This window comes from Erpetoichthys calabaricus, chromosome 12 (genome assembly GCF_900747795.2).
Source record: "Erpetoichthys calabaricus chromosome 12, fErpCal1.3, whole genome shotgun sequence".
Taxonomy (NCBI): Eukaryota; Metazoa; Chordata; class Cladistia; order Polypteriformes; family Polypteridae; genus Erpetoichthys; species Erpetoichthys calabaricus.
This window is the reverse complement of record NC_041405.2, coordinates 133574269-133600335: the sequence shown is the minus strand read 5'-3', so window position 1 is coordinate 133600335 and position 26067 is coordinate 133574269. Positions and strand designations below refer to the sequence as shown.

Here is a 26067-nt window from a genome sequence, read left to right as displayed (position 1 = left end):
TTCGCCATTCTTCTTTACAGCTCTGCTCAAGCTCTGTCAGGTTGCAAGGGAATCGTGAATGAACAGCCTTTGTTAAATCAGGTCAAAAATTGTCAATTGGATTGAGATCTGGAGACTGACTCGGCCACCCCAAGACATTACAATTGTGTAGCCATTCCTGTGTAGCTTTGCCTATATGCTTGGGCTCATTGTCTTGACGGAAAACAAATCTCACATGGTTCAATTTACTTGCAGTCTGCATAAGGCTATCCTCCACAATTTGCACTAATTTTGCCCTTACAGGCCATCCAGGGCCTGCTGCAGGTAACTTCAGAGTTTCCCATGTGCATCAAAGGCCCCCGGGCAAAGTAGTGCGCTGGGACTCCTGTTTTGATAGCAAAACAGAAACATACATAGGCATCAGAAACATCATGGGCTTCTATACTCCTGTGTCCCCTGGCCAGTGCCTATTGTGTCCATACATAAGACTGCCCTGGAAAAGTACAGGAAAGTAGGCTGAAGTGGTATGGATATGTGATGAGGAGAGACAAGGAATATGTGGGCACAAGAATGATGGGAATGGAAGATCAGGGGAAGAGAAAGTGAGGGAGGCCAAAGCAGAGGTGCAAGGATAAAGCAAAAGGAGATCTGAAGAAAAAGAGCTTGACTGAGGTGGAGGTGCAGGACCGAGCTGTATGGAGAAAGTTGATCAAGCAAATTGATCCCACATAGAAGTGGGAAAAGATAAGAGAAACAAGAATATATTGTTGAAATGCTCTCCGAGTATCCATCAAGACTAACCAGTATAGCCTCTTAGATATATAAAGGGGCAACATATACCAATTCCAAAGTCCAAACATAAAACATGAAAGAGTGAAAAAATATAAAGCAGAAAAGTAATAAAAAGATTTAAAAAAATTTAAATTCAAACAGCAAAGTTGGTGTGTTTTCTAGAAAGGCCGAGTACGAACATGAGGCGTGGAGCACTCTATAAAAAGGCACTTACAGCCAAATGATAGGCTGATAGTGACCCATATCATTGTCTCAATTAAGTTACAATACAAAGAATAAAGCATTAAAATAGAAAATAATTAAATACAGTTTTAAATGTGAGTTGCAAGGGGTAAATGCTGGAACTAAATGCTTAAGCTCCTGGGGTGCAACAGGACACACCAGCGGCCCGCTCTCCCAAAATGCTCTGCGCGCTTGCTTACCGATGTCATGGTGGAAATGCCCTCTCCAAATCAAAATGGCGTCAATCAGGGAGTGAAACAAATAGCCCGCAGGACCAAAAAGAATAAATAAAGCGTCAATTGGGAACAAGGAGTCATTGTGGCACTGGGGGACTCGGAAGTGTACATGACAAAACAGACAGCCTGAAGGGCTCAACTCGTAGGTGAGCAACAGAAATCAATGGAGATGGTAGCCCCTGAAAAAAGAGCTTGATTGAGGAGGAGATTCATGGCTGAGCTGTTTGGTGAAGGTTGATCAAGCACATTGAACCCACATAAGAAGTATGAAGAGATGAAGAGGAAGAAGAATAAATTTGTCAGACTACATGTGCTATGGTGTAGCTATGGGGTAGGCCCATGCAGAAGTATAATTCAGTCTTATATCTACAGAGAGGTAGAAGCAGATCAGAGCAGATTGCTAGAAATATAAAGGTGCAGGTCAGATCAGGTTGGGGAGCATGCACTGGTAGAGCATGTTGCTGCACCCACCACGCAACGAAACAGCTCAGGATCCCAGTAGGCAACCCCACAGGCAGACATGCAGTCCAGTGTCCAGTTCCACCCTCTGGAAATGACCATCTATTTGCAGCAGCCAGGTGTTGTAGCCACTTGGGTTCTCAACAATGGGGATCCTGTGAGCCAGATCACCCACTAGGAATTGCACCACATTGCCATAGTGCCGTGACTGACGCTCCCTCACAATGCAGGTAATGTGCCTCATTCGGGACTCCGTGAGCAACTGCTCTTTAGACTCAAAGTCAAACCAATGGTACCCAAGGATTCTCCTAAGAGACACAGTACCACAGGAGTGCAGACTTCATCTCAGGTCACTGGATGGTGACCATATAGCAAAACAGGAAGCACCAGGACTCTAAAGATCTGGACCTTCGTCCTTTTGCAGAGATATCAGGAGTGCCACACACCCCTTTCCAAGACCTTATGACCCCCATGCTCTCCCAATCTGCTTACAGAAAATTATTTGGCTTTAGAGTCTTATTTAGGTGAAGATGCAGGATACCATTAGTGGACTGGATCACACTCAATACATGTAAGGCTGCATGAGATGGAGAAAAGGCAGGATCACACTAATCACCAGGGGAAAGCGCTACCTACTGAGATCAACTTAATTCAGATGGAATATGAAATACAGAGAGTAAAGTGAATGAACTTGGAAACACTAAAGCACGATGAGATTACTAGCAGCGTGACTTGCAGTTTGCTGAATTCTGATAGGTTTTGGTCTCTAAGTTGTAGGATAGTGAAGACAAGACTGTATGAGACTGTCAGAACTAAAGCTGCAGGCGATGGTTGCTGAAATCAGATTAGATTTTAGACGTGTAGGCAAGTAGAAATACAAGACACTCAGGGTAGAATGAATGCACAAGGCTGACGCCACAGGGAAATGACAGGAGACAGAGTCGGACTAGTAGAGGTGTCAAAGTGCAGGCAACTGAAGTCTATCTAAATAAATAAAGCTGCAGAACACTTGGCTGAGAAGGAGGCAGACAGAACCAGACTACTAGCAATGTAAACATGCACAGTAATGAAATCTGTTTGATTTAAACCACAAATGAGTTACACAGTAAGATACTGAGACTGCAGAAACTTCAAGCACTGAAGATAGGGACAGAGAGAGAGATCAATGTACGGGTAGAAATGCCATCCACTGCTTGTCACACCTCAACTAGTGTCTTCTGGTCAGCTGCAGGGTCTCATTGCTGTGGTGCCTTCTTAATACTGGAGCATCTCCAGGTGGGACAGTAGTAGAGACGCGTTCCTGCCACCCGACTGCTGCTGCTGGAATCCCACTAGATTTAGACACTGGACAACAACAACAATATTTCTGTTTATAGCACATTTTCACACAAAGGATTAGGCTCAAAGTGCTTTAGAACATGTCAAAGAAGTAGTTACATGCAAAGAAAGAAAAACTAATTCAATTTAGATTAAAAAAAATAAAGGAACATTTTTTAATGAGAGTATAGCATCAAGTTAATGAAACTTCTGAGATATTGATCTGATCAGTTAAGTAGCAGAGGGGGTTGTTAATCAGTTTCAGCTGCTTTGGTATTAATGAAATTAACAACAGGTGCACTAGAGGGGCAACAACGAGATGACCCCCAAAACAGGAATGGTGTAACAGGAGAAGGCCACTGACATTTTTCCCTCCTCATCTTTTCTGACTGTTTTTTCACTAGTTTCACATTTGGCTGTGGTCAGTGTCACTACTGGTAGCATGAGGCGATACCTGGACCCTACAGAGCTGGCACAGGTAGTCCAACTTCTCCAGGATGGCACATCAATACGTGCAATTGCCAGAAGGTTTGCTGTGTCTCAGAGCACAGTCTCAGGGGCATGGAGGAGATTCCAGGAGACAGGAAGTTACTCTAGGAGAGCTGAACATTGCCATAGAAAGTTTCTTAACCCATCAGCAGGACCGATATCTGCTCCTTTGGGCAAGGAGGAACAGGATGAGCACCACCAGAGCCTACAAAATGACCTCTAGCAGGCCACTGGTGTGAATGTCTCTGACCAAACAATCAGACACAGACTTCATGAGGATGGCCTGAGGGCCCGACGTCCTCTAGTGGGCCCTATGCTCACTGCCTGACACCATGGAGCTCGATTGTCATTTGACATAGAATACCAGAATTGGCATGTCCACCACTGGCACCCTGTGCTTTTCACAGATGAGAGCAGGTTCATCCTGAGCACATGTGACAGACGTCAAAGGGTCTGGAGAAGCCATGGAGAACGTTATGCTGCCTGTAACATCATTCAGCAAGACCGGTTTGGTGGTGGGTCAGTGATGGTCTGGGGAGGCATATCCATGGAGGGATGCACAGACCTCTACAGTCTAGACAATGGCACCCTGACTGCCATTAGGTATTGGGATGAAATCCTTGGACCCATTGTCAGACCCTATGCTGGTGCAGTGAGTCCTGGGTTCCTCCTGGTGCATGACAATGCCCGGCCTCATGTGGCGAGAGTATGCAGGCAGTTCCTGGAAGATGAAGGAATTGATACCATTGACTGGCCCCCACGCTCAGTCATCTGACCTAAATCCAATAGAACACCTCTAGGACAGTATGTTTCGGTCCATCCGACGCTGCCAGGTTGCACCTCAGACTGTCCAGGAGCTCAGTGATGCCCTGGTCCAGATCTGGGAGGAGATCCTCCAGGACACCATCCATAATCTCATTAGGATCATGCCCACCCGATGTTGTCAGGCATGCATACAAGCATGTTGGAGCCACACAAATTACTGAGTATGATTTGGATTTGCTGCAATGAAATATCGACAAAATGGACTAGCCTGCTGCATCACTTTTTGACTTTGATTTTCAGGGGGTCTTTGAATTCAGCCCTCTGTAGGTTGACAGTTTTCATTTTGATCAAACAATGTGGCATCCTTTCATTCCTAACACATTACCCAGGCTATATCAGTAGAGATATCCAGCAGGACTTTTTTTCCCATTGAGATCTGATGTGTTTTGAAAGTATTCCTTTAATTTTTTTGAGCAGTTTTGCAGAGGGAGGAAGAGATAAGGTGTTAATAAACAGCGCCATCCAGTGTTCAGGTGGGAAATTACAATCATCTGAACCTTTAGGCTGTCCTCAATGTGCACATGCGTGACACCAGACTTTGTTATCTGTTTAATTTATTAATCTATTATATTTTCTTCTATTTGGTATTGTTATACATTAATAAATACTTCATTGCTCTTATACAGTGAGTGACTGAAATAATATGGGGGCTCCCAGTGTGGGGAAGATCGCTGCTTTCATATCCATAAGGTTTATCAAGGCTATTGAGGTCATCCCTCAATAATCAGAACAACTGCGGTAAAAGTGGGACATTGGTTGGTATGTGGCATATAACCAAAACAGTTCTGCTTTTATGTGTGTCACGATGACACCTGTATTTTTGTTAGTGCTGGTGATAGTGAGTCCATATGTAGAGAATCCTACGTGGAATATTGTGGAGTGACTGGCAAATGGCATCACCCGAGACTTTTCCAAGGAGGGGATCTGTGTGTGTTAATCTTCAAGGACGGGAGTAGATGAACCCAATAAGCGTTCTTTGTATGTCTAACAAACTTCACGATTATACACAAGATATGACCAAATAAAATTAATAGGATACTTACATTAACCTGATAGGGACACCAAAAGGGTAAGGGAGGAATTGGGATTAGCGGCCTACACAACCCAAAGATCCAGTAGGTTGAGAGAGGTTGGGAGCATGTGCTGATTACAGCGTGTTGTTGCACCCACTACATGACAAACCACCTGGATTGGGATTCGAATACAGGGGGTTACACCTCAGCACCACACTGGAACAGTGTGAGGTTTTACAGTTAGGTCCATAAATATTTGGACAGAGACAACTTTTTTCTAATTTTGGTTCTGTACATTACCACAATGAATTTTAAATGAAACAACTCAGATGTAATTGAAGTGCAGACTTTCAGCTTTAATTCAGTGGGGTGAACAAAACGATTGCATAAAAATGTGAGGCAACTAAAGCATTCTTTTAACACAATCCCTTCATTTCAGAGGCTCAAAAGTAATTGGACAAATTAAATAACTGGAAATAAAATGTTCATTTCTAATACTTGGTTGAAAACACTTTGCTGGCAATGACAGCCTGAAGTCTTGAACTCATGGACATCACCAGATGCTGGGTTTCCTCCTTTTTAATGCTCTGCCAGGCCTTTACTGCAGCGGCTTTCAGTTGCTGTTTGTTTGTGGGCCTTTCTGTCCGAAGTTTAGTCTTCAACAAGTGACATGCATGCTCAATTGGGTTAAGATCAGGTGACTGACTTGGCCATTCAAGAATTTTCCACTTCTTTGCTTTAATAAACTCCTGGGTTGCTTTGGCTGTATGTTTTGGATCATTGTCCATCTGTATCATGAAATGCCACCCAATCAATTTGATTGCATTTAGCTGGATTTGAGCAGACAGTATGTCTCTGAACACCTCAGAATTCATTCGGCTGCTTCTGTCCTGTGTCACATCATCAATAAACACTAGTGTCCCAGTACCACTGGCAGCCATGCACGCCCAAGCCATCACACTGCCTCCACCGTGTTTTACAGATGATGTGGTATGCTTTGGATAATGAGCTGTTCCACGTCTTCTCCATACTTTTTCTTGCCATCATTCTGGTAGAGGTTGATCTTGGTTTCATCTGTCCAAATAATGTTTTTCCAGAACTGTGCTGGCTTTTTTAGATGTTCTTTAGCAAAGTCCAGTCTAGCCTTTCTATTCTTGAGGCTTATGAGTGGCTTGCACCTTGCAGTGCACCCTCTGTATTTACTTTCATGCAGTCTTCTCTTTATAGTAGACTTGGATATCGATACGCCTACCCCCTGGAGAGTGTTGTTCACTTGGTTGGCAGTTGTGAAGGGGTTTCTCTTCACCATGGAAATGATTCTGAGATCATCCACCACTGTTGTCTTCCGTGGACGTCCAGCTCTTTTTGCGTTGCTGAGTTCACCAGTGCTTGCTTTCTTTCTCAAGATGTACCAAACTGTAGATTTTGCCACTTGTAATATTGTAGCAATTTCTCGGATGGGTTTTTCTGTTTTCGCAGCTTAAGGATGGCTTCTTTCACCTGCATAGAGAGCTCCTTTGACCGCATGTTGTCTGTTCACAGCAAAATCTTCCACATGCAAGCACCACACCTCAAATCAACTCCAGGCCTTTTATCTTCTTAGTTGATAATGACATAACGACAGACATGCCTACACCTGCCCATGAAATAGCCTCTGAGTCAATTGTCCAATTATTTTTGAGCCCCTGAAATAAAGGGATTGTGTTAAAAAATACTTTAGTTCCCTCACATTTTTATGCAATCGTTTTGTTCACCCCACTGAATTAAAGCTGAAAGTCTGCACTTCAACTGCATCTGAGTTGTTTCATTTAAAATTCATTGTGGTAATGTACAGAACCAAAATTAGAAAAAAGTTGTCTCTGTCCAAATATTTATGGACCTAACTGTATATGGTGGCTGGAGTACCAGTCCTGCCACCAACCCCCAAGTTTTCCCTTTAAGTTAAAGGACCTGCAGGGCTGGATGCAAATTAGCATCATACCCAGGTCGAAGCAATTGCAGGTTAAGAGCCTTGCAACAGAGTAGAGTCACTTGTGGCGTTTATGGGAGTCAAACTGGCAACCTTCCAATTATCAGTGCAGATTCCTAGCCTCAGAGCTACCACTCTAGCCAGTAGCGTCAGACTCCAAATGATAAGACCCGAGGAACAGTCAGGAGCTAGGATCAGCCTGGTTGTGGTGTCAAATGGCCAACTAAAGTGATGTGCTGCTGAGGTAAACTCGCATAAACTCTTACAAACATACAGGCTTTTACGATTTTATCATACTTGGCCAACATTTCCAATTCTCTATGAGACTGACAGGTAGGTGTTCAGCTCAAACATCCCTTTCATTCGAGGTTCCTCTCCAGCACCGTCTGATCTTACATGAATCAGAGTATCCCCTGTGGGCCTAACAGCAAGTGTTGAGAGGGGGTATCTCAAGTTGCGGCCATTCAATAATTGAGCAGTGAGTGCACTGAGGCTTCACACAATCCTTCCAATCAGAAGGCTTCTTACTTTTGTTCTCTTGTCCCCTCCAGAGGATGAGAGTGGGCTAGTGATTGTGCAGACAGCCCCTGGGAAAGTCCTAACACACCGAGGTGGCACCATCATCCTGCCTTGCCACTACCACCATGAGCCAGAAGACACAGATCCTGGTCGCCTCCGCATCAAATGGACAAAGGTGACAGACTCTCTAATGTTTGAAGATGTCCTTGTCGCTCTGGGTCACCAGCAACGCACTTTTGGCACTTTCCGAGGGCGGGCTTTCTTGCAGGGATCTGATTCCGGTGATGCCTCCATTGCCATTCACAATGTGACACTACAAGACTATGGGCGATATGAATGTGAAGTCACCAATGACATGGAGGATGACACTGGATTTGTGAATCTCGATCTGGAAGGTCAGGAACAAAGCTCACTGCATCTTTAATTTTTGTTAATCTGTTCTTTTCTTCTGCCTGTGCGCTAACCACATGCACTTTCTCTTATTCCCTGCAGGCGTTGTGTTTCCATACCACCCTCGCCTGGGGCGCTACAAACTCAACTTCTATGACGCAGAAAAGGTCTGTAAGGACCAGGATGCTATCTTGGCATCTTATGATCAGCTTCATGCAGCATGGATGGAGGGACTGGACTGGTGTAATGCAGGCTGGCTGGAAGACGGATCTGTCCAGTACCCCATATCCAAGCCACGAGAAGAGTGTGGTAAAAAGGAAGCTCCAGCAGGTGTGCGCAACTATGGTTACAGGCACAAAGAAGATGAACTCTACGATGCTTTCTGCTTCACCTCCAACTTGAACGGTAAGATGTTCCTTCCAAAGAGAATTTCTAAAGCCATGATCTTGGCTGGGGTTCAAGCCCAGGAGGCCAGAGCCTTAAGGTAGCATTGCTCTTTGCTCAATGGTCTCAAATGTTTTATATAATCTGACAGGATCTCTTGTCCACTCTCTGCTGTGTTGCATGTTCCAGGGTGACCCTTTAATGCATTCTCTCTTGACTAACATATTGAGAGAACTATTCTTCTCAAATAAAACCCCTTTTTCCCTCCTGCATCTGGATGAATTGTTCCTCAGACCACCTTGTAGGGTTGACGAGGTGAAACAGTGGTTAGTGCTGCTGCCTCACAGTGGCACTCTTTTTGGTATGAATCCTGTGTCCAGGTGTTGAATTCCCTTTGCTTGTTCTCCCAGTATTTGCTCAGGTTTTTCCTCCAGATATCCCCATTTGCAGCCCAAACTCTAAGACCTTCATATCCCATTTTCTGTTTTCCCTTTGCCTGTGCTTCACTGACCTGACACTTCTTGCTCCAAGAATGGCTTTAGTATACCTGCATCTTTTGTTTATATCCTTTCTTTGTAATTCAGAAGCTCTTTAGCACCTCATTAGGTATCTCTTTTCTGTTGTTGATACTGATCAGCTTACCTGCTCTACATTGACTTGGATGCTCTTTCATTATGTAATGATTGACATGCTCCCCAGGATTCCTTTGGTTAACTATCTACTGTCGTAGTCAATTGTTCTTTCTTCTACTGTCCCTTGTCTGACACATACCTGGCACTATTTTTTTCTTCACTGTATTCCATGTTACGCATTTCTCTCTTCTTCACTTTCAGACAACTTGGATGTTTCCACTGCTATTGTCTTTTGTTGCTTATGCTGTGTTACCATATATACTCTCATTTAAGTTCTCCCGCCTATAAGTCGGGGCTTGATTTTACCGTATAATTTCCGGTATTTTATAATGTTGGCCATATAAGTCGAATGCGGAAAACTCACACTATTGGTATAAGAGATTATGATATGCTAATGCCCACCTGAAAGAGTAACCATGGAGCACATGGCCTTTTTTCTATATATTATGTCTACGTGACCACACAGTAAAATACCAAACTATTCTGAAGCGACGTTTGCACTGTTTTCGTTTTTGTATCTCACACCCTCATACACCTTTATCATAAGAGCATCCCTTATCTACAATGGAGTGTTCGATCAGAAGAAAATATGAAGGTGGTTTTAAATTAAAAGTCGTTGAAGTGGTGAAAGAAATTGGTAACTGCACTGCTGCAACAAATTTTGATGTGTCTGAGAAACTGGTGCAAGATTGGAGGAAGCAAGAAGATTAAAAAAAAATGTTAAATGTCGTATTTTTGAACGGGCATATGTCGGTGTCTGATTTTTATGATCGATTTTTTGGGTTTCAAGACACGACTTATAAGAGAGTATATATGGTAGATGTTTTCCACACCATTATATCAGTATCACTCTCCTGATCTTATATGATCCACACCAACTTTTGTCCACTGTCTTTTGGTCTGAATGGTGTTCAGGTTCATGTCTGTTCAATATCTAACCATTTAGACATTTCTCAGCACCTCTTGTGTTCACTCCAATCAACTCAGATGTTCCTCAGAAGCTCTTTCATTACCTTTCTTCTGACTTAGGTGATCGTCAGTTTTCCTTTGGTTTTCTGCCTATTTGATTTTATCCTTTGCTCCATATTCTCTTCACTGTGTTTCATATTCGATATTCCTTCATTTAATACTTTAATTTATCCCTCAGCCTTTTTGTTCACTCTACGGCCTCAGTTGTTCTTCAGTAACTCTTCTTTTCCTTCTCTTGTGACTTAGTCATGTACTCCATGCCCCTTTGCCAGCTTTCCACTGATCTAAAGACTCCTCAAGACCTCATGTATTAATTTTGCACTTATTAAGCAGCTCTCTGGTGAACTAACTCTCTTCTCTCTTAGACATTTGCCAGTCTTTCTTTTATTGTCTCCCCATTGATTTAGATGCTCCATGTTCAATGTATTTTATTTTAGGTGATTCTTTGTTGTCTCTTTTTATTCACCTTACTGACTTAGATATTCTTGAAAGCACTTCTGCTTGATTATCTTTGGTCCTGGATGGTGCTCATGTTCATTTTTGTTTAAAATCAAATGATTCCAACATTCTTGTATTAGTTTTAGGCCCACGGTTTATTCATGTAACTGCTCCTCAGTGCCTCTTCTCTTCACACTCTTCTTCTGGCTTGGGTGTTGCTCAGTTTTCTTTTTGTCTTTTTTTTCCTATCGACTTTGATGTCCCTCGCTCCAGTTTTGTTCACTGTCTTCTCTCTAAGGGCCTCATTTGTCCATTTTGAAAGACTTGTGTGTTTCCAGTGTCATTGCTTCTCTGCTCTACTCAGATTAATTTGCTTCACCTCACGATCTGATTACTCATCTGTCTGCATCAGTTCTCCTTTTGTCTGCCTTTGATGTATCTTTGTCATCTTCTGTCAACTCTCCTGAGCTAGACGTTCTTCATGACATCTTGTGCCAACTCTCTTTTGACTTAGATGGTCTTTAGTTTCACACATTGTCTCTATCAGTGGTTTAAATTTTCCTCAGTACCCTTTTGATTATCCCTCCAGTACATTAGTTGTTTGTTAGTTTCCCTTCCCTTGTCCACTGGGGTGGGGTTCAGGTTCATTTTTGTTCACTGTCATTCTTTGATAGCTCTGCTGTTTTTGAATGACTTAGATTCATGATTTTCACGTTCCTCATTTTAATTTTTGTCTGCTTTTAACTGATTGCTCCTCAGTGCCTCCCTGTTCCTGCTCCAGTTACCTTTACGTTTATCAGTTTTCCTTTCGTCTGTTTTCCTTTAACTTTGATCACCATCACTCCAATTTTGTTCACCGTGTTCTCTCTTTTTGTTGCTTTTGTTCATTCTGAATGACTTTTGTGTATCCAATAATCATTTTATTATCTTGACTCTACTGAGATTGCTTTTCTTCATTTCGTGATTTAATCTTTTTTCTGACTTAGATGTTCATCAGTGTTCCTTTTATTTGCTCTCAAATGACTTGCAGACATTGCTCTGTATTTGATTTTCCTCAGGGTCTCTGCTGTTCACTTTTGAATAACTTAGATATGTCTCCTTTCTCCATTTATCACACTATTGATCGTACATCTTCTTCACACTCTTTTTTTTCTGCCTTTTTAACGTAGTCAGTATTCAGAAACACTTATATTCATGCTCTAAAGATTTTAGTGTCTCTCAGTACCTCTTCTCTTCAGTTTCATTCCAATCACATGGCTAGAAAGCTGTGTCATTAAACCTCAAACAAGATGGATGCAACCCAAATGCTTAAAATGGTGGTACCCATAAAAATAATGTGAAAAAAAGGCATTGAGATGATGTTGTGAAGAAATCTTCAGAAAACAAGCTGTGTCTTCAGAAAGGCAGTCAGAATTTAGACTTTATTGCACAGCATAGAAAACAATTGCAGAGCACATAAAGCCTGTCTCAGTTCATGAAGTGAGACCTGAGCGTACTGTGAGCCCCAAATATATTACAGGTCTTATCACATAATGCCCCCCTCTCATGCTAGTTTCCCATCATCTTCTGTACAGGGTTGCTCATGATGTTGTCCCCACTCAGCACCTTTTCCTATAACAATCACATGGTGTTGCAGATGTTCTCATAACAATACCCTTGTCTCCGTAGACATCCCCATAATAATCTTCTTCCCAACCCTTCTTCTCACAACAACCACTTTGGCTCGAAGGACAGATTTTCCACCTGGAGGTGAGCATCACCTGACTACCCCTTGCTTCATTCTCATGGCCTAATCCAGAGCTGTTAAGACTGATAGCAATTCAATGCTCAACAATTAAGTTGGGATCAGAAGGAAACCATGAATGAAAGCTGGACTGCCTAATTAATAATTTAATAAATGATTGATTGTTGCATTAGCATCCTGTAAGGTTAAAACTAACATGATAGGTGACTGTGCCAGTGAGCGGTAGAGCACAGCTTCACTGATAAGAGCCAAGATGCAAAAAGGCTTTGACACGGTGCTTCATACTTGAAAGAAGGAAAAAAGACAAGTCTTTAACAATCAATATATATATAATCAATATATATCAAAATATAAGTACTGCTGTATCTTTTTGTTATTATACTAGCTATATAAAGAAGCACTGGCATATAAACTTAAAAGCTAATTTAAAACATATACATATGCATGCTAATATAAAAGCCCACAAACGCAGACAGCATTGCTGTTAAGTCATGGCTTGCAGCTGCACATTACACCACGGGCACATATTCAGGAAAACGTCCCCTAACTTTTGACAATCAACTCTTAAGCCCCTATAATGCTCAAACTAACTAATATCATAATACATTGTGTTTTAATTTTATTGCCTAAGGTATTGATGAGCCCTAATGCTTCTAAATGCCATTTGAGTGCTTATAAACTACTCAAAAAAATTAAAGGAACACTTTGAAAACACATCCAATCTCAATGGGAAATAAATCCTGCTGAAGATCTCTACTGATATGGACTGGGTAATGTGTTAGGAATGAAAGAATGCCACATTGTTTGATGGAAATGAAAATGATCAACCTACAGAGGGCTGAATTCAAAGACACCCCGAAAATCAAAGTGAAAAAATGATGCGGCAGGCTAGTCCGTTTTGCCGATATTTCATTGCAGCAAATCCAAATTATACTCTGTAGTTTGTGTGGCTCCCACATGCTTGTATGCATGCCTGACAACATCGGGTAGGCATGATTCTAATGAGATGATGGATGGTGTCCTTGGGGTTCTCCTCACAGATCTGGACCAGGGCATCGCTGAGCTCCTTGATAGTCTGACCAAGAATAGGCTTCACCTTGGGCAGTCTGGCCCCAGAAACTACTGTCCTGCTTTGGCCTACACAGGAATAAAAGGGCTTTTGTCTTGAATATACTTGAACAATTTTAGGGCTAATTTTTCCAAAAAAGTCAGTTTTCTAAAAAGCATACAAAGCAATGGTTTCACACATAAATCAACATAAAATACTTACTTTTGACAAATTTCATTCTGCTTTATGTTCCACGGGCCTCTATAGTATGTTAATTCACATACTTATTAAATACCTGTTTGTCTCATCACTCACAAGCTGAAAGGCACTTTCTGGAGAAAAAAAGATTGGAGTAGTCGAGTGGCTGGTAATCTTTAGTGTCCACTAGTTTGCCACGTCGTTTGAAGTCCAGTTGCCAGCTTGGCTCCTATGGATCTACGTCTGTGTAGTCCTCACAGGTGAATGTTGCTGTAGACACTTCAGCTGCACAGTCAGCTGGGGAACGATCAGCTGATGTAATCACTTGACTTTCGTTTTCAATCTCCAGATCACTTACATCAAAAGTGGAGTTTGATTCAGCAATAACAGGCAATAAATAAATAAATAAATAAATAAATAATACGCATGGAGTATTTTTCTTTGCGCATTTGCTTCACTCTCTCATCCAATGTTGATGCCATTCCAGACGTTGTTTACGCTACTCACACACACACAGGGATTGGAAGTCAATTCTAAGTATAAGTATAAGTCTAACATTCCTCCTAGCAAAGACAGTTTACCTATAACATAATGGAAAATTTTATCGCCGTTTACAGCTGATTGCTGATGTCGACTTTCGTTGATATCTCCACTTAGGGGTACGTGTCAACAAACATTGACATCCGCCCTAAAAGAGTTAAATGTCCCAAAGAAAACACATAGAAAAAAACTTTGGCTTGAAAAACAGTCCTCAAAAGAATCTTTATAAATGAAAATGTTTACTAAAACTAAACACAAAGATGAATAAATTGGTAAAGGTAGGCAGAAATGAGGGCAGAAATGTTTTGCCCAAAAGGCAAACCACAGCGGACAAATCCCAATCATAATCCAAATAATCAAAAGACAAAACAGAAGCAATAAATTCTAAAGTGCAGAAAATTACTGCTCACGAGGGCAGCCCTCTTTGAATGTCTGACAATCAAAGGACCGCTAAGGGACTTGCACCTGAATTTATAGGCTGAAGGGTGGTCCCTAAACAGTAATGTAAGAGTGGCTCCGCCTGGTGGGGGGTTCCACTCACAAAACACAAGAAACATCAAAGAACAATTTAAGGTATGAGGATCCTGAGAAAAAAACGATATTAACAAAAATTACATAAACACATGAAAGAAAGAATTGACAAAAAAAAGAAAATACACATAAGCCAGTGAAGAAACCCCGACTGTAATATAACATTTGAGAAATTTCCATCCCCTGCAGATTGAATGGCTCATGACACGTATGTGGCAAACTTATGATGTCAGCCCCTTCTCAGTCCCCCACTACTATGTGAACTGCCAGTCAGTTACATTCCACCAGCACAGAGCAAATATACGTTGCGGCACCAATTGTCTTAACTGAAGAATTCACTCTGTGGCAGTCACCTTTAGTCTCTCACCTGGGACACAAACCAGCAGCCTTCATGTTAGTAGTAATAACTCTGGTCTTGGTGAACAACAAGGAGATTCTCCGGCCAGTATGCACCTCCATTTGACATCAGTCTGAACTCTTTCTGTCTACCTACTCCTGTAGACTCCCAGATGGTTATATTCCACCCCCAAGTCAGAGCACTAAGAATTCATGTCCCAGGTGAGGAGCCAATGGTGACCTCCACTGAGCGAATTCTTGGACTGAGAGAGCCAAACAGCCATTGAGTGTGCAGTCAGGTGCTGAGCACAGGCAAATGTTTGTCTGATAGAAAGTCCAGGGTGTGAAATGGCAGGATGGAGCGTGGGAAGAGAAGTGCCAGCCTTATGTTATCAGTCATTGTTTTCTCATTAACAATTTAATTTCTGTGTACTATTTTTTGCAATTGACAAATAGTGTTATTTTATATGATTGTTTCGTTGGTACTGACAGCTTAATGCCAATTGCATAAAGCAGCACTCCATATGCCTACATTACAAATGTTTGCCTTTCTCCAAGGCATCTTACAACATTTATGACACAATCGGTTACATTTCGTTTGGTTTTCCAAATTGGAGCACAGACAGGTCACATGATTTTCTCATCATCATCCAGTGTCAGTAGTGGGATTTAAACCCACAACCTCAAGGTTTGAAGTCCAAAGACTTAGCCACCACACTGTCTGCCCTTTTTAAAAGTTTTGTGAAAAGGAGTAACCTAGACCTCTTGTATCCCATTATCCCATTGGGGTTGGTTCGCATGTCGTGCACAGTGTGGCCCACCTGAACCCGACACAGACAGGCGTGGGACACAAGTTCAATGCACACACAATTTTTAGTTTTTCTTTTTGACCTTGTGGGAAACGCCTTCCCCCTTTTCCCACAAGTACAGCACAGTCTCACAAGCACAATGCACCAACTATTCTCTTCCTTCTCTCCTTCTTTTCTCCTCCACTTCTCTGGTCAAGCTTTGTCTTCTTCCTCCCGACTCTGGCTCTTTGAGTAGTGGCTGCTGGCTCCTTTTATACTGCACTCCAGGTGCTTGATGACCTCGTTTCCAGCAGCACTTCTGGGTGTGGAGGAAGTACTGCCCATAAGGGCTCAGCAGCTCCTGCTGCAGCACCCCATGGTGGCGTCTGCGGATCCCAACAGGGCTGCCCCAAACTCCAACTCCCATGAAGCCCTGCGTGAGTCCGAGGTACCACAGCCACCCAGTATGGCTGCCATCTAGTGTCCCGGGGGAGGTAACTCTCTGGCCATGCTTGCTCCCTCGGTCCTCTCAGCGTGGAGGTGTCCCGGCTGCACGCTGCAACAGCTTCAAGTCATTCTGATCATTTTTGCTGAAGACATCTATTGGTTTTCTCTTTATCATAAGGGCATCATTTCCTGCACAAATATGGTCCAAAAAATGGCCTTAAAATGATGGTTTTGTGGTCCAGAGGGACAAAAATAGAGGAGAATACCATAAAGCTTCTTGTCTTGCATAATTAGACATCAATATTGAATCCAACAATATATCAAAAATGTGGGTTTTCCTGTACCGGTGATTTAGGAGGCACTGGGCGAAAATGAAACTGAAGTGATTTCAAAGCGTTCATAAATAATTCTTATGAGCACATTTTTTTGTAGGCCTATTTTTTCTGCCCAGAATCAAAGATGTTAAGCCGCTGGTTCCAGTGTTCACCACAGAGCTCTGACATGAAATTGTCTGTGATGCCCTTACATGTCATGTACTTCATGAGTGCTCTGCTGATGATGGGCCCCCATCACAATGAATTCAGATGAACAGGTTGGGATGACGCAATGTGATGTTACACTAAAATGAAACTGAAGTTGCCATATCTGATAGCGAGCTCTTCTGCAGTCATTGTTTCGGATGTCATTGCAGTCAAGTCAATGTGCATCTCAACTGATGTGCTGCAGGATCAGGCAGGACTAACATTTAAGACAAAAGTGGGGAGTGGGGCACTGGAGGACTGCTGAGACTTTAAAGGTGTGGTGAGACCCTGCGATGGAGTCTAGGCACCAGCTGTAAGAGTCTGAGCCCACGTGATGGAAATGCATCAAAGTGTGTTTACTGGACGTTGACAGGTATGGGTAAGCCATTGAACCCCATTCGTGGTGGAGACTGGGGATTGCAATTGTTCCTCACAAATGAGGAATTCCCAGTAAGTGTGGGTCATAAATTTGCACTGATTAAGTTCCTGCCCTTTGTGCACACTGCCTGTCACTACTACTGATTGGATGGTTTAGTGCAAAGACAATCAAGCTTAACTATCTTAACTTAAGTAAAAGTTGTAGCACGGTTTCCATACTGTGGAATGATCATTAACAAGCTTTTAGGGTATAAAAGCAGAGGGCTGGTGTGTCTGCCTGACCTTGTATCCCCTAACTGGTCCTAACCTGGCTCACCCCCTGTCTGATGCCCTCCTTTTTTCTTACGGCAGACCCCATGAGTCCTGCCCACTCATCCCAAATGAGATCAAGTGGTCATGATATGTGACTTCATTCTCACAGCAACTGTTAACAAGTCTCCATGTTCTGACAATATTCCATGTATTCTCTGTGTTTTACGTTGTTTTTCAGATAGATGTATTGAATTTCAAAGATGGCAGGGGAGTGTGGTGCTAATGAAAGTATTTTGCCAGTTGCTCCTAAGCGTAATCTTGTTGTGATGACTTTAGTTAATTTTTGGTATGTAGATGGTAACAGATAGCAAAGGTGTATAAGGAATAGGGTCCGCCATAAAATAACCCATAGGATCAAAGCTTCAGTATCCATAGCTTTTGTTTGCACAGGGATTTTTCATGAAGGTAACTCTCATGGATAATGAGAATTGATCATATTGGCTAAATAGAATAAATTTAACAGAAAAAAAAACATTATTAGATAAATAATAACTGAGCAGGACACTATTATGAAAATGGAAAATAATGAGGAATAATGAAAAGTGAACAAAGACAAAAAAGGCAGGAAGAGGAGGCCTGACCTGATCATAACATTAACAAGCCAATGTTCTTAACCAAAAAATGAGAACAAGAAAGAACTTACAAAATCCAAAATGAGAACAAAAAAACAGGAGACAATCCCACAATGCAGACGCACTGCCTAGTGATGATTGTGGCCATAAGAAGATCCAGGAGCGACTCCTTTGCTGCTGAGTCAGGGCCCCAGCCCCCTTAGGCTTGACATGAAGATGACAAGGAACATATAAACAAGAACTAATAGGTAGACAAACTACATAATAAAATAAAATATAGCTAATAAACAAAATAGTTTTCATTGAGAAGAAAGTGTAAAAAAACAGAATTTATAAAGTTATATTCAAAAGATAACCAACAAAATAAATAAAACTAGAGGAGACTTGAGTGAGGGATGAAACCCTGGCTGTCCCATAACAGTGTGCAGGCTGTCCCTGTATGCCATTAGGTTGTCATTATTTGTGACTTTTTGTTACACTTTTAGTTCTCCCTTTTGTGTGAAATTTCCTGTAGCGTTTTCACACTTTTGGTCTGTTGGCTCTTAATTAGGTTTATGGCTGACTTATAAGTGCACCCACATTCCACACTCTAAGAGTTATATTTAATCCAGGGTTCCTTTTCTGGCATATGCTTAAATTTATGTCTTTTTGTTCATTTTTAATTCTATCATTTATGCTATTATTGTTCTTTATCTTTATTTGCACAATAATGTATTTTATGTTAATTTACTTTCTATGTGTGCTATTATGTTCCCTTATGTTCTTTGTATTTTGTGGGTGGTTTTCCAAGAGGCGGGGCCACACTTCACTCATCGTTGAGGGACCGCCCTCTAGCCAATAAAGGCAGGCAGGGAATCGAAGTTCCTTGCAGTTAATTTGAATGCACTCTGGTGTAGTTGGTTTTGTCATTCCGGTGAGTATTATGCTCTTTATGTACTCCCGAGTTACATTTTTTGCTAGGTTTTTGCTTATGTTTATTGGATTACATTTTTGGAGCTTGTTCACCTTTTTATTGCCATTCAGGCAAATTCTTCTGCGTTCTCTTTGCCCTTTTGAAGTTTTATGACATTTTCTATCTTTTGTAAATGAAGCCTTCTTTTTATAAAGATTCCCTCATGCTGAACTCTTTACAAACCAGGGGTTGACGGATGTCCTCTCCTTTGTGGGGCATTTGGACTGTTTTTTTGGGACAGTTCTCATATTTTTTTAAAATTTTGAAGCCAAAGTGCCATTTGGCCAGGTGGAGTCCGAAGCCTGCCTTTCGAGTGGTCGCTTGGCTAAGGGGAGGTGAGCTTTATCTGGACAGGCTTGACTGGATGCTTGCACATTTTCAGCTTCATTTTAGAGGCCTCACACCTGGCCATTGTTGTGTGCTCTAAGGCATTTGACTCTCCCAGTTAAAATTTTGAACCAGAACTTACTCACCTTTTTTAAAATTCCATTTAATTAAAAAGGAAAAAGTAGCTAAAAGGTGCTGTGGATTGTGCTGGTGCTTCATGGAGCCATTGCCTTGGGTTTGAATCCAACACCCACTTATGGTCTGTGTGGAGTTTGTGTGTTTTTTTCATGTCTTTCCATATTCTCCTCATGTGTTTGCATTTTTTCCTTCCACATCAGCCTCATGTATGTGTGTGTACCCCAGGGGCCCTACAATAGACTGGCGTCCTGCCTTGCATTTAATGCTCCGGCTTCTTGTGTCTTTTATTAAATTAATTAGCACATTATCAGACCTCATGTTTAGTTTGTGAACAAGTAGCTCACCACATTTCTTTTTGCCTTCCAATCCTCCAGGAAAGGTGTACTTCCTGAAGACCTATAGGAAGATGAACCTCGCTGAGGCGATGGCCATGTGCCAGAAGGACGGCTCTGAGATAGCTAAAGTAGGGCAGCTTTATGCGGCCTGGAAGCTCCAACTCCTGGACAGATGTGAAGCAGGGTGGGTCCAAGATGGCAGCATCCGTTACCCAATTGTGAACCCCCGTGCTCGATGTGGTGGGCCTGAGCCAGGGGTCCGTATGCTTGGGTTCCCAGATAAGAAATACAGACTGTATGGGGTCTACTGCTTTAGAAAGAACAACGACACAGGCCAGGACTTTGGGAATGAAATCACCAGGAAAGGGCAGTCCGGTGTCAAATCTGCTAAGACTCACTATACCAGTGACAGGCTCGAACCCTCGAATATTTGATGGGATGAGCCATACTGGTTTGGGAAGTTTTTTTAGCTTGAGGAATGGGATCTTCAGGGCTCAGAGGGAGTTCTTTTGTTGAAGCTCTGTCTTTTTCTAATTATAACAATAGCTTGCTGGGCAGCCTGGATTACAATACTAGCTTAGAATTTAGCATGCTCAAGGAGTATTAGCTTATACTCCATAAAATAAAGAACAATGAGTAGAGGAGCTGCACTTGCAGAGCTGAAGCCCCTCAATTATAAGACAAGGGTGAGGATAAAGTGAGCTCCTGTACCCAGACACTTTCTGTGTCCTTAAAGTAATGTGTCAGGAAAATGAATTGAACCTCAATCCTTCTAGGGTGGGCTCTGGGCCCCCATCACAATGAATTCGAATGAGCGGGTTGGGACAATGCAGTGTGGTGTTACAATAAAATGAAACTGAAGTAGCCACATCTGATAGCGTGCTCTTCTGCAGTCATTGCTTAAGATGTCATCGCAGTAAAGACAGTGTGCTTCTCAACTGATGTGCTGCAGGATCAGGCAGGACTGACATTTAAAAAGGTGGGGAGTGGGGCACTGGAGGACTAACAAGACTTTAAAGGTGCGGTGAGAGCCTGTGATGGAGTCTAGGCACCAGCTGTAAGAATCTGAGCCCACAAGATGGGACAAAGCTGGACTGATGACTGTAAGATGTGGTGCACAATGGATGTGTGCATTGGGGAGACTGAAGGTGAGTGACCTGTCTGGAGGGTGCAACCCCTCAAAGTTGTGGTGGAACCCCAGAAATCTGGTGAGATATCACTTGGGTGGCAATGCTCAACTGTGTTAAGATGGAGTCTAAGTGGCTGTAAACTGTGGTGAGAATGTACCAGGGTAGCATGGGTAAACCGTTGTGTGACTGAGGCAGTGTGTGGTGATACCAAGACTGACAGTCACCTGTAAATTGTGGTAATTGTGAGTCAAGGTACCATCTGTAAATTGTGGTGAGACTGAACTGGAGTGCCATCTGCACATTGACTCCAGGTGTGGGTACCATCTGTAAATTGTGGTGAGACTAAGTCAGTGTGGTAATGGTAAACTATTGTGATTCTGAATGTAAATACCAACTGTAAACTGTGGTGAGACTCTGGACTGGGCCTGGGTTGGCCTCTGCCCATCCAGTTTATTTTTTGCCATTGTAATGAATTACTGCTGTGATCTGGGTAGTCCCAAATGCACCAATACAACAGATTTCCAAAGTTTCCTACTAGAGGGGGAAAACACAGTCAAAATACCCTGACTAGAAACCCAAAGGGCCAAGACTAATCTTGATAAAATGAAATGGTTTAGTTTCACAAAATGGCTGTGCAAGCACAAAGCTCCGAATAACACAAATGAGATGCCTGAAGCGGCAATAGCAGACACTGGAAATGAGTCAAAAAAAACCAGAATCCCAAGGCAATGACTGAAACAATCCAGAGGTTCAAAAATGTCTGATATCACAGTTCCATAGGAAATCCAGAGGTGAGGTCAAAAACAAAGCCCAGATTCAAAATCCAGGGAATCACAAAACAATAGCAAAAGAAAAAGGCACATTAACACTCCTCTCTAAACTCATTCAATGAAATATGGGAGGCCCTCCTTTAAATAACACAACAGCTTCAAGAACAGCTTAATAGCGGTCAAAAAAAGCACATCTCAGTTTCTACTGTGAAAGGAGACTTTGTCCAGTCTGCAGTGGTCCACGGCTAGTATTTCAAGGCCCTATTTTGTCCTTTAACGAATGGCTTTCTAACTGCCACTCGCCCTGTCAAACCTGCAGCCCAAAGGCTCCTGTTCCCAGTAGAAATTGAGACTTGCTTTTGATTCAAGCTGTTGTGCTGTGAGGCTCAACAATCAACTGATTAAATTTGAATAAAAACTGTAAAAACTGAAATGTTCCAAAACTTTTGATTGGTAGTTATGGTGAAATGTAGTTTAAGTGCCACCTGTAGACTGTTGTGAGGCTAAACTGGAGTACCACCACCTATAAGCTATTGTAACCGGCCTCCACCGCATGCGCCACACTGCTGTGCACTGGCATTGATACTGGTTAACAGTTTTGTGATTTGTATGTTCTGTGCAAAGGAGTAATGCAACTACAATGGATTCCTTTATTTCTTGATGTTTTTTTTATTAACAGACTGAACTGAAACAGAGAACATAAAAAGAAATGACTGTTACCACACTGCAATTCCTCCTCCTCTCACAGTAACACTCTGGGACTGCGATACTAAATTACAACGTACATATTCATGCAACGCTCAGTATACAAATACAACAAAAAAAAACATACTGTACCTGAAATGTTAAAACAGAGACCATAAAAAGAGATGACTGTTACAGCGTTACATTCCTCCTACTAAACACGTGGAAAGGCCATTGAACGCTCACATTAACACATAACCAAAATTAATAGAAAAACATTCAAAACATTTCAAAACAACAACTGTACACTATGAAGATCATATTACTATTACTGTCACATACAAAAAATTTAACTCAAGCAATTTAAAATAATTCAATTAACTGTACTATACAGAGAATAACAGTGTGTTTACCTCCTCTCACTGTAACACAGAGAACACTGGGAGAGGCTCACACTGATGACGTAACGTTAACACAATAAATGAAACAGGGAAATATAACAGGAACACAACAGGAAAACATAGAACGTAATGAATGTTATCAGGATTTGGTGAAGCTCCAAATAACTAAACTTGTTGTTTTAGACACATGGGGGGACTGAGTATGAGTGCCACCTATAAAATGTGGTCATACAGAGCCTGGGGACCACCTGAAGCGAAACTGACCTCTGGTGGCACTCCAATGTTATGGACAGAGTGACTTTGAGTGCCATCTGTAAACTGTGTTGAGGCTCAACTGGAGTGGCGGTGGTGATGATCAGCCAGACTGCCACCACGAGGTTGTGGTGAGGCTCAAATAGAGTGCCAGCTGTAAGCTATATTGTTAACGACTCTGGATACCCCTTGTAAATTGTGGTGAGATGGAGCTGGTGTGGCATCTGTAAAGTATGATCAGAATGAGCTGGTACCACCTGTAAACTGTCATGATATCAACTGGATACCAACTTCAAATGGTGGTGAGACTAAAATAGAGTTCCAAATGTACATTGACTGATCATTAGGGATTGTTACCACCACCTGTAAACTATGGTGGTACTGATCTGAGGTGGAACCCATAAACTACGGCAAGAATGAATAAGAGTGCCACCTGTAAAGTGTGGTGATGCTGAGCTGAAGCGACTATCTTGATGCTTAGCCAGGTTGCTACCAGTAAACTTTACTGAGGCAAACCCAGAACTAAACTGGTAAAGTGTAGTGATGCAGGCTCTGGGTACCACCTGCAAGCTATAGTGAGACTAATATAGGGGGGCACCCATAGACTATGGTATCAGTTTGAATACCATCTGTAGACTGTGGTGAGACTAAGTTTGGGTGGCGTTCATATGAGTCCCACTTGTAAAATGTGCTGATACAGAGCCAAGGTACCACTTGTAAATGTTACTGTGGTGAACCTGAGCCCTGGGCACCCTTAAGCTATAGTGAGCCTGAGTGTGAGTGCACCTGTAAAATGTAATAAAAATGAGCTGTGGTGACATCCAAAGGCTATGGTGAGACTTAAAATGACTGCCACCAGTAAACTTTGGGGAGACTGACCTGGACTACCACCTGTGAAGTGTGGTGATGTAGAGTCTGGGTACCTCCTGTAAGACTGAGCAGGGGTGGCCCCCAAAACTATGGTGAGACTGATTTTGACTGCCACCTGTAATCTGTGATGAGACAGAGGTGAGGTGGGCACAGCAATGCTGTGCCAGATTATTACCAGTAAACTTTGGTGCATCCAAACTGCAGGCCAGCAGTAAACTATGGGGAGACTGAGCTGAGATGGTACCCACAGACTATGATAAAATTGAATGTGAATGCCAGTTGGAAACTGTGGTGAACCAGAGAGGGGTTGGCACCTGAAAACTGTGGTTGATACTCAACCATAGTGTCATCCCTGTCAGCTAGACAGCTGTTAAACTTGACATGACAGCTTCTGAGGGCTGCAGTGGTGAGGCAGGACCTTGGTACCAGGAGTACGCTGTGGTGAAAGTGAATTTGGGTGGCAGTTTTGCTGAGATGCAGCCTGGGTGCCAGCATTCCTTGTCTCTCCCTCTGTTCCTTTGGCTCTGGCGGCCTTTTAATCAGTTGTCGAAATGCACAAGCAGCCGTGTTCACATCTTGGGAGGCGTGTGGCAGGATGTTAAAGCTCAAAGCGGCTGGCATTTTTGCAAGTGTCTGCTTTAAATCTTCTGACACTTTTTATGGTTAAAGTGGTTTGCAAGCAAATCCTTCCAAACTCGAGCAGCTACAAGGATATTCTGGGGATAAACAACTTGTCTGCAGCAGCACCGGAGAATCTTTGGGTCTGTGAAAGAAAGGATGACTCATTGCCAGTGTTCTTTCTCTTGGTTGTCAAGACAACAGTTAGCGGGGGTCCAGGCGACTTTGGAAGTGGTAGAAATACATCCTATTGCATCTTTTGATCCAAATCTCAAGAAAGTCACTGAGGTGAAACCTGTCCTGGTCCAGGCAGACGAGTCTCTTCATGTGCGTGGAGTCAGCCGGTTTGTAACTGGGATGCTTAGGTGTGGAGTCCACAGGTGGGCTTCACCAATGGGTGACCAGGTGCTGAGGAGCACATGGTCAGTACTACAGACAGAGTCTCTTAAGTTTAAAGTGACCACAGCAGGGTCACTCTTCATGTTCATCACTACTTATTATGGATAATTCTGCAAAGGCAGGCCTCTGCTTCTTCAGGTCCATACTCGGGCAGTGCAGTGCCCCCTCAGTGAGTCAATTGATCACTCAGTCTCTCCATGTACCATGGCTGCACATAGCAAGTCTGCAGGTGGTTTGAGTTGTCTGTACAGCAGGATGGTCTCTCACGTGCACATTCTCTCCTGCTTAATGAATTTGTCACGTGGTGACTCTGCTGGTGGCCATCATGTGTGTAGTGTCTGTAGGGGGTCTCTGCTTATATTTCGTTTGGTGACTCCTCAGGCAACAGCAGCCACTGTTGTTCTTGTAAAGAATTCCACACACGTGTCACTCCCTACAGTGCACTCCATGAAGCTCCTAACCACATCTGAGGGATGTGAACCGACAGAAAGAAAAGAGAAAGAGTGCAAGTAATGAGCGTGCTGAGCCAGCTGTGGCCATTTATCCACTTTTTAAACCCAATGACTCCATCACAGAGCTAATCCTAGCAACAATGGCTGCAAGGCAGGAACTGGTCCCGGATGGGCTTGAGGCCTACCACAGGCACACTCATGGACACATCCTAGGTAGATCTGCCATTTAGTCTAACATGCATATAAGGCGGATGTGGGAGGAAACTGAAATTAGAAAATAAGCATAGGAATGAGAGCTACTGTATGTCTACACAGACCTGAACTGAATCATGGAGGCAGCATTGCTAACAACTGTGCTCCTGTGAAGCAGGAATGAGAAAAGAAGAAGACAATCAAGAGGTCTGGTTCTGTGTCTAGTGACAAAGGTGGGTCGTTTGGTATAGTGTAGTGTAGTGGGAAGGCTGGTGAATCACAAACCACAGGAATGTTGGTCCACACCCTTAATTCATTATACCATCTGATGAAGTCAAAAAAATGAAAATACATATACAGTATGTATGCTATAGCCTTTAGGGGGTGTAGCAGATCTCCAAACCCAAGACACAACTCCACATGCTCAGTTCCAGGCTCAAAAGGCCATTTATTTTAAGAGAAATACCATACACAGGCTTTTCTCCACCAAACTCAGCAC

General features: G+C 42.6%; 1 protein-coding gene across 3 annotated transcripts in view; it reads left to right on the top strand.

Annotated features, from left to right (window-relative positions):
- hapln4 (hyaluronan and proteoglycan link protein 4) overlaps positions 1-20675 on the top strand; it is a 34818-nt gene extending 14143 nt beyond the window's left edge. For all 3 annotated transcript variants that reach the window (XM_028814688.2, XM_028814689.2, XM_028814690.2), the window contains 3 exons: positions 7853-8215; positions 8313-8615; positions 19840-20675. In XM_028814688.2, coding sequence (XP_028670521.1) covers positions 7853-8215; positions 8313-8615; positions 19840-20234 — 1061 coding nt within the window. In that variant the 3' untranslated portion in view covers positions 20235-20675. The remainder of the gene's footprint in view (positions 1-7852; positions 8216-8312; positions 8616-19839) is intronic.
- The last annotated feature ends 5392 nt before the right edge of the window (positions 20676-26067 follow it).